This window comes from Heliangelus exortis, chromosome 17 (genome assembly GCF_036169615.1).
Source record: "Heliangelus exortis chromosome 17, bHelExo1.hap1, whole genome shotgun sequence".
Taxonomy (NCBI): Eukaryota; Metazoa; Chordata; class Aves; order Apodiformes; family Trochilidae; genus Heliangelus; species Heliangelus exortis.
In genome coordinates, this window is record NC_092438.1 from 10327657 (window position 1) to 10336945 (window position 9289).

Consider the following 9289-nt stretch of genomic DNA (forward strand, 5'->3'; position numbering starts at 1 on the left):
GAAATGGAGAGGTCTTGACACCAAAATAGAATGCCATAAGAAGGTGTATTTGGGAGAAAAAATTGATTCTGCTTTCTACCAGAAAAAGGTGTTAGCAGGTGGAAAGAATTTCCTTTTCTGTAATTCACAAGCTTTTTCAGACTGGGACAATCTTCAGCTGGTCACCCCCTTGGACCAGCAGTTCTTCAGTTGCATCTTGAGTTGCATAAATAAAATCTCACATGCCACAGATACTGGAATATAGCTGTGTTGTCCCTTTCCTCTGTGGCTGTTTGTGGTATTCCTGAAGAGTGTTCTTGAGGTTTCAGGGTTGTTGACATTTTTTGAAACTTGAGTTTTGGGGGTGTTGAGCTCTTGGTTTTCTTTTTATTTGCTTGTTGCAGAGCAGTTAGCAAGATACACCCAGGTAATTCTGCTCTTTGGGCAAGGAACCTGAAGGTGTTCAACCCTACACTCATTTCAGTATTCAGTATCTGTGTTACCTAGAACAATGGCACATATTTTGAAAATAAATTACTTTTTCTGAGTGATAGTATTGTCCTGTCCATGCAAATTGCAAATTTCGTTTTGTGTATTAAAGCAAAAATGAAACACAAAAGATAAGAATTACAGAATTCTCAGCTTGTCGTGTCTGGATCTGTTGCTAGGGAATTGTTATGGCACCACAATTGGAAAATAATTAACTTGAAGTGTAAATAGAGCAGAATTTCTGAGAAATGGGGAGAGAAGCTGCCTTTAAATAGAAACTCATTCATCTCTTTCTGGTATTTGTTCCTGTTTCCATTTAATGTTCAGTTGAGAAGATGAGGAGAGGCTGGTGGGTATTGCAGGCTCCTTTTGGCAGGGGGAAGAGGCTTTTCTATTATCATATTCCATTTTTGCCCTGATTTGAATTGGTATTCCTGTGTAGGCTTGGATCCTGTCACTTGAGGTGATTGGATGGGTGGATGAAGTGTTGTGAACTTATGGCAAGCTCTCTTTGTCACCAGGTTTGTGTGCTAAGTGTAGGCAGCAAGCATCCATTTGAGCAGAGTGTAGTACAAATGAGCAATGATTGGGGTAATGGCTGAGTGTTCCCTCTCTGTTTAATAAATTTTTTCTTAATGTCAGTTGGGAATAAGTTTATATGCATGGCTGTTAAAGTAAATAATGTAATTAGTGCAGGATTTTCCCTCCACAAACTCTGCTTTATTTTCCTGGTAGAAATGTGTTTGCATTTATTACGGGGCTCCCTGCCCAGATACCTGGTGGTAAAAGATCCCTGAGTGCTTACTGCTAATGTGCTTTTGTGTTCTTGTACCTAAGCTCAGCACATTGATAAAAGACAGAAAATTTAGCCTTTCTCTAAAGAAAAAAATAAAATTTTTCCCCTTTGTCTGCAGCGGTTTGAACACTCAGCCAAACTGAGGCGAAAGATCACTACGTACGTCTCCTTTCCACTGGAGCTGGACATGACACCATTCATGGCTTCCAGGTCTGTACCAGGTCCCAAATCCCCCAAAGTCCTGGAGCAGAACTGTTTGCCAGTTCATCCCTGTGCATCATGCAACATGGGTGTAAGCTGCTCCTTGAAACGTGGGTTTTTCTGAATGAATTTTTAGATAAAGTATTGGATTTTGTGTAGGCTTTTTATTTAAACATTTTTTTTTCCTTAATCTGTGTTAAGTTTCTGGTTTTATGGTAAATTTATAGACTCAGATCCATCATGCCTTCACTTACCTACTTTGGCCCCATTACCTGAGCACCCCCATCAGTCATCCTGTGTAATTAAGCAGAATACACATAACCCAGTGCCCAGCCCAGTAGTCCTGAAGTTATTAAAATCCTTCCTCTTGCACACATGCAAATCTGGGGGGTTTTGTTTTGCCACTTCTGTTTCAAGGATGCAAGAAGGAAAAAAAAAACAAAAAACAATCCAGCTTAAAATAGGTATTTCTAATTGGCATTTAAACAGAAACAGTAAGACTTCTCCCACCTCCCAGGTTTGTGAAAGACATGACATTTATACAAATACACCTTTATGAAAGGAATTTAATTAGCTTGGTTAATGAGTATTTGTCAGGTGTTCCATTCAAATATGCAAGAGGTGATTCAGATTTAATTTGTAGCTGAATCAATGCAGAAACCCTCCAAACATGGCAGCTTTTAACACAGGGGCTCTACTTGGTGCTAAAATTTTAGTAGTAATTTCAAGCTTCACCCACCCTGCCCCTCCTCCCTCAGAGAAAAGTAGATGATTCTGCCAGGAGAGAAAGGAGAACCCTGAAGCTTTATTAAATAGTTTTCTGTTAAGAATATATGGTTTATTCCAGTATATTCTGGAGATTTTGAGACTTGTCTGTTCATCTGTGGTGAATTCTTTCTGGATAGAACAGGCTGTGCTGATAAAAGGTATCAAGTATGACAGAACAGAGATTGGATAATCAGCAGGCATAACTCAATAATCTGAATTTCATCAGCTATGAAGTCAACAGCATAATCCTGTTGCTGTTGTCAAAATACAAAATGAATTTACAAATCAGAGCCAGGATGATTGGCCCATCACAGGTCAATGGCTTGATGGAACGAGGTATTTTTCCAGTTTTAAAAACACACATCCTCACCTATTTTTAAGCTTTTGGGATAGGACATTTGACGTGAACAGATCTGTATTTGCAGCTCTGGAGCCCTGGCCAGGAGGAGAAATGGTGTTTGCTTCTGTAGCCCTGCTGCAGAGAAACAAATGAACAAACAAACCGAGGACAAATAAAGCACCTTTAGCATCCTAATCAGCAGCCCTGCTCAGCAGTGCTGTGCTGCTGGTGACTAAGGACCTGGATTCAGCCAGCAGGCTGTGTCATGTAAAACCTGTTTCCTTGGTTTGGGAAGCTTTAAGTGACTGGATTTTTGTGTGTGTTGCAGTAAAGAGAGCAGAATGAACGGGCAATACCAGCAGCCGACGGATAGTCTAAACAATGATAATAAGTAAGTGGTACATTCCATGACTCCTATTGGGAAAGGTAGTTGGCTTCTGGGAGGAGATTTGCAGTCTGTTCTGTATCCTGCAGGGTCCTATTTTTGACAGCACAGTAACTCTGAACTGTTGTAATATAAAGGTTCCTTCACTCCTGTTGCTCGCCCCTCTGGGGGCTTTGTGGCAGCTGACTTGCAGACTGGAAGGTGATAACCCCAGCAATCAGTCTGTGAGCAAAACTAAAAGCTGTGGTTACAGTATGAAAAGGGATGGGTGTTGCTTTTAAATAATCCAATTTCTATTGCTAAAGCAAAGGGAGCTCAGAGGACTCAAAGAAAGTTTATGTGACACTGGCACTCCAAGTCCCCAGGAGGAATGACCCCAGTAATTCTGGGGTCTCTTGGTCAGCTGTTGATTCCATCAGAATAAATGATGGGCTGGTGGGATTTGCTCATGATTGTAAAGGCAGTGTAAGTGAAACCAGTATCTAGAGCTTTATGGGAATGGAGATGGCCACACAAACCCTATTTTTTTAAAATTTTATTTGAACAAGGTTACAAGTTTGGTTGCTGATGTATTTAAATTCTTGCTGGTGTATTTAAATTCTTCAGGGCACTTCCTTCAGCACTAAGATGAGAAAGTAAAATAACCAGGGCTTAATTGCAGGTAGCAGGCAGTGTTACACATGGTCCTGTAGCAGCTGATTTGTTAAATGTCTGATGTTCAGTGGTGGTAGCAAAGATCAGAAAGGAAACACAACTGATCAGAGATGTGGCTTGCACATGATTGAAGCTGGAGAAGTCAGCAAGTAAGAGGCTTAGGTAATAAATGGGGCATCTGGGCTGCTTAGTAAACTGGGTGCCAGTAAAACTTTGGTGCAATCTTAGAATCCTCCACCTAAGACTGGAGAGTGGTGTCCACCCCAGCTGGATTAAAGTTCTCCACTAGGAAGAGAGAGACTTCATAAATCCAGGAGCTCTGCAGACAATCAGCTGATCCAGTGCCTTGCTGCAGCAGCGTTGTGTAAAAAGAGCTCTGTGGATTTTGAATGTGATTAGAACAATATCAAGTGAGAGTAGAGATGCTGTTTTACCATTCTGCAGCTGTGCTTGCATCCCAGTTTGAGGAGGGCATTTTAAGAAAGAGTTAAAGAAAGTGGAGAACATCTGAAAAAGATCTGCAAGTCTATTTAAAGCTGGAAACAAAATCTTACCTTAGAACAAAAGCACCCAGGACTCCAGTCTTTTCCTTTTTAAGAAAAGAAAAGTAAAAATGTTAGGAGCAACTTGATCAGTCTGTCAGTATCTTTGGAACAGAGATGTGGCTGCTATTTTTCAGGCTCTCAGGCAAATGAACAGCAGCATCTGAAAGCTGGAAATAAAGGCTTGAAGGTATTTAGTATTTCAAAGTAGGTTCAGACTTTCTAGATCAGGGCAATTAATCAGTACAGCAGGTTGTCACTGGGAGTATTTCAGATCAGCTCTATTTAGGATTAGCTTCTTCCCCATCCCTGTGCCTCAGATTAATTTTTCTGATTCACTAGAGTAAGCAAGTCAGGGAAAGAGCAGGTCAGACCAGATAATCAGTGGCCCTCCTCAGAAATACAGCAATATTGATCTGGTTTAGAATAAAAATATATGGAAGCCAATATTGATAAAGCTGGTGGCTGTCACCAGACTGGAATCTTGCAGTAAAAGCAAGACAAACAAACAAAAAAAAAAGTGATTCTTTTCCCTGGGTAAGGATGTCCCCTTCCTAGTTAATGTTTATCTTTTATTGATGGATCAGATCCTTTACTATTTTGATAACATGTTTAGGAACACAAGCTTCTGCCTGTTTAACACCTCAGTTGTTTTTCTCCTTTTGACCCACTTACTCATTAACTCTTTTCCATCCCAGGTATTCCTTGTTTGCAGTAGTTAATCACCAGGGAACCTTGGAGAGTGGGCACTATACCAGCTTTATCCGGCAGCACAAGGACCAGTGGTTCAAGTGTGATGATGCCATTATCACCAAGGCTAGCATTAAGGATGTGCTAGACAGTGAAGGGTAAGTTGTGAGCTGGACTGGGGAGAGAGAGGGGGGAAATCTTTTTACCTTTGTTGGGTTTTCCTGGCTTTCCATTAAATCCTCTTTCCTCAGAGAGAAGACTTAATTTCTCTCGTGGAATATCCAGGGTCTCTGTGTATGAATCAGTGCTTTGGAATCCTGTATTTGCTGAAGGGAGAAAAGAGGGAAGAGGATGAGGGACATCATCTGCCTCAGCAGTGCCTGTAGCTGCTGTGCTCATGTCCAAACCTTTGCTTGCTAATGGAAAGGACTTTAAAAACCAAAGTGATGCAGGTTCCCTGTCACCCAGGGGTGTTCCAAGTGTTGACCTCCAGGACACGAGCCAGTCCTTGTCTGCAGAACCTTTGGATTGCTATGAGTGTAAAAAAATTGAAGAACAGCCATTAAGCAGTGTGGTGTGTGGCATCATGAGCTGTTTCTTAGCTCATGGCATTAAGTGGGTGTCAGGTTTGACACCATGGTTGCAGCAGTTTGCACTAAGCAAGTATTGGGAGTGCAGAGCAGTCGTTTGCAAGGGAAGCATCTTGGGGTTCCTCCTTCAAGGGCAGCACTGGTGTGACTGGTGTATGCTTCAAGAATAAGGTAGCTTAAAATCTGAAGTCTTCATTTTGCATTTTCAGCTCTGGACTTGGTACTAGAAAGATAAGCCTGTCTTGTTCTTTTAATTATTACTGACATTTCCATGATTGCTGCAGGCACAGATGTTCAGCTCGTAATTTTTTTGACAGATTTTCCCATTTTTTCGTTTTTTGAACTTTAAGGATGAAGTAAAAAAAAACTATACCTGATAATATCTGAATTAAAGTGTTAAATGATTTGACAAGAGAACTTCTGCTTTGAGGTCAGCAGAAAGACTACTTTGTTTTTATTCTGTAACAAGTGGCTGGCTCTGGTCCTCAGATGGGGCATGGCTGAGAAAGAAACTGCCCCAGGCAAGGACAGAATGTGTGGTGGAACTGCTGCCCATCCGTGTTCCTGAAGGCTGGTTTGATCTCTGATCCATTTTGCCTGTAAGGGAAGCTCCATAGGGTGTGGGATGGAACAATAATAACTGGAAACTCTCAGCAGTGCTTTGAAACATTTTGGAAGTTCTGTGGTGACCTGGTCAGTGTGTGGCACCTCACAGAGATGAATCCCCTTCCCTCTGATCTGTCCCTGCTGCCTTAGGTAGCATCTACATGTAATTAAAAAAAAAAAACAGGAAGAATTTCAGCCTGTTACAGCATCAGATTTGAGTACAGATTGAGACATTAGATATTTGTTGGTTTGGGGTTTTTTTTATATTTGAGTTGTGTTTGGCAGGGATAGAAGTGTTCACCCCCATGCCTGGTTCTTCATTTTGCTGCTTTAGCAGTAAACTGCAGAGAATTTGCAAAAATCCCAAGTGTCTGATGCTTGGGTAATAGAACCCTAAAGCAACAGTTGCACCTGAAAGCACCTCAGTTGGATTTTGTTTCATTAAATGGGTGGTGCCCCTCTGGGTCCAGTCTTCCAGAGCTTTCAAGCTCCAAGTGGATCACCCAAGAAGTTTTGACTGCTGTGCAGCTGTTCAGTTTCCTAAGTTGTTGGTAAAATAATTTCATCTGGCTTCCTTGCTCCTCCTCCATGGATACTGTAGGGAACTGGCATGTCCCTGGAAATGCTTCAGAAGAAAAAAATTAATAGTTCACACATTTTACGGTCACATCAGTGGAAATAATCCTCTGCTCTGAGGCACTGGCAGGAAGCTGAAACTGTACCTCTGCTTTCTTACAGATATTTGCTGTTCTATCACAAACAGTTCCTGGAGTATGAATAGCCTTATCCAGCAGCTTGTCAGAAATAAACAAGGAAGAAAATAAGCAAGCCTTCTGAATCGACACACAAACCTACCTGAAATGAAAAGACCCATTAAAAACCAACTAGCACTGAGCTGTAACAGGACCTACTTGACACTGACTCAAAGCCTGGTGGAGTAAGAAATGAACAATGCCCAACGTGTTTGTGGTCCTGCAAGGACAGAAAAGGGGCAAAAAAGAGGCTACAGTCAGTCACTTACCAGAGGAAATATAAAATGAAAGGAATGCTCTGGGTGGGGGAAATGGGAGCAGAGGAGTCCGGGCACTGGTACATCTCCTATGTTCCTCCAAAATGTGTGTGGGAAGGCAAGGGGTGATACCCTCATCTCCATAAAGCATCTTCTCCATTTGGTGCTTCAGCTCCAATGACCAATCATATAACAGTTACAATTAAAAAAAAAAAAAAAAAAAAAAAAAAATCCAAGCCCATTTTTTTATGCATATGGGTCTGAAAGCAGTAGAGTGGAGGAGGAGGGGATGACACAACTAAAGGACTTTGCAAGTATCTTTTTATTTGTGAATTTTAGTTATTAAATAAATACAGTATGAAACTATTAGGCTCTTTTTTTTCAACAACCATGAAAGAAATCCTGGATTGTGGAACTGAAGCTACAGTACTGACAGGTTTTCCAGCATGCCTGCTTGCACAGGTAATGTTTAATGCCATCGGACTGCTCATCAAAAGCATCAGCACAGATTCTTTTCTGTTTGAGCCCTTTTTTTGTTTTGTTTTCTATAAATAGCTATTTTCTTAATTTTTTTTCCTTTTATTCCCTTTTTTTTCACGAGAATGAAACTCATAAATGCAACCATCAGTAAAAATGAATGAATTGGCGTGTTTATACTGTAAGAGTGGTCTTGGTTATTTTTTTTTTTTTTTTTTTAAATCTTGTGAATAAGGTTGAATTTCTCAAAATCGCTTGTTTGGTTGTTGCTGGTTTTTTGTTGATTTTGTTGGTTTGGGTTGGGGTTTGTTTTTGTTTTGTTTTTTTTTTCCCTGTTGCCTTCCCAAGGCAAATCTATGACACTGGAAAGAACCTCGGTAGTGAATAATGTACCATCTGCTTGAAACTGCTGCTGCTGGGGGCAGCACTGAGCGAAAGATCTTGCTGCTATTGAGCACTTCTGCAGTGCACTCGGTTTTTAAGTAAACAACACATTTTCCTGCTATGTGCTAGGCTGGTATTGGTTCCTTGTATCCTCCCACATGGATTAACTCCTCACGTACTCCTCTTTTCCTTGCAGAATCACAGCTTTGGGCCTCAGCTTGCAGCACTTGGTGCATCAGCTGAACTCTTGCTGGGGAACAAATGTGGGTTTGCTCCTTTTCTCCTCTTCCACCTTGTAAAAGCAGCTCCTTGGCTTGGTGAGCTGGGGGTTGAATTGCAGCCTGGGAGAGAAACCATTCAGAGCTGAAAAGAGCAAAAATAGCTTTGTTTTCCCTTATGGAATCCATAGGGAGCTGTGTGTAAGAGTTTGGCACTGTATAAATTGCTATGAGCCACACCAAAAAAGTAGTGAAACTCTGCAGGTGTATCCAGACAACTGTTCTTGGAATTTCCCCATGGGTGGGCCTGACCATTTAGGTTCTGGTGCTCTAGAAATGAGTTCCAGGTGTCTCACCTGCCTGGAGAGAGGTGGAAAAAGGGGCTGAGAAACAAGAAATAAGGGGAAGATTGGAGGAGTTGGGTTTGTTGGGTTTGTAAATGAGCATCGTAAAGAGCAGCTGAACAAAAGGAAGGTGGATCCTGTTTGGTTTGTGCATAAAGTGGAAGAGCACAATGCAGTTGTGTCCATCAGGAGGTGTCTGTGGCACCTTGCAGCAGGGACCTGACCACAGCACCTTGAATCCCAAATCTCCCCGAGCAGCGTGGGAGTTACCCAGGCAGCTGGATCCCTGCAGGAGGGAGAGCACCTCTGCTTTTGTAACCTCTCTTCCCTTTGTGTTTGAATGAATTTTCAGGCGTCATTGGGTGCAGCAAGATTAAACCTCAGCCTTTTTGTGGCAGATGAAAAAAAATCACCGGAGTAAAGCAGCCCAAGGTCTCTCCCGCAGGCTCCTCCTTCCCTTCCCTCCCTCCTCCCCGGTCTGGGCAGGGAAACGCCGCTTTCTGCTGCCTTTTAATAATGCAGCAAGCTTGCTGGGGAAGGCAAGAAGCAGCTTTTCATTATTCCCAGGGCTGCTGCAGTCGTGTCCCGTGGCTGCAGGAGGAGCAGTGCCACCGCGCGGTGATGCGCTCCGGCTGCCTTTGTGCTTTTTGGGGTTTTTTTGATGCTGGAGCCTGAACAAATGAATTCTGTTTGCCACCAGCACAGGCTCGGCCACCCGGGCTAATGCTGGCTGTGTGGTTAATCCTTCGGAAACAAGTTGTTTAGGGAGGAGGCCAAGCCCTATCAATCAGCCTTAATTTTAATTTTTGTTGTGGTT

At 42.2% G+C, this 9289-nt stretch overlaps 1 protein-coding gene across 4 annotated transcripts in view; it reads left to right on the forward strand.

Annotated features, from left to right (window-relative positions):
- Positions 1–7415, forward strand: part of USP22 (ubiquitin specific peptidase 22) — an 86389-nt gene extending 78974 nt beyond the window's left edge. For 3 of the 4 annotated variants that reach the window (XM_071761147.1, XM_071761148.1, XM_071761150.1), the window contains 4 exons: positions 1383–1474; positions 2902–2964; positions 4853–5002; positions 6779–7415. In XM_071761147.1, coding sequence (XP_071617248.1) covers positions 1383–1474; positions 2902–2964; positions 4853–5002; positions 6779–6821 — 348 coding nt within the window. In that variant the 3' untranslated portion in view covers positions 6822–7415. The remainder of the gene's footprint in view (positions 1–1382; positions 1475–2901; positions 2965–4852; positions 5003–6778) is intronic. The other variant, XM_071761149.1, reaches the window with a different exon arrangement.
- Positions 7416–9289: the final 1874 nt, after the last annotated feature.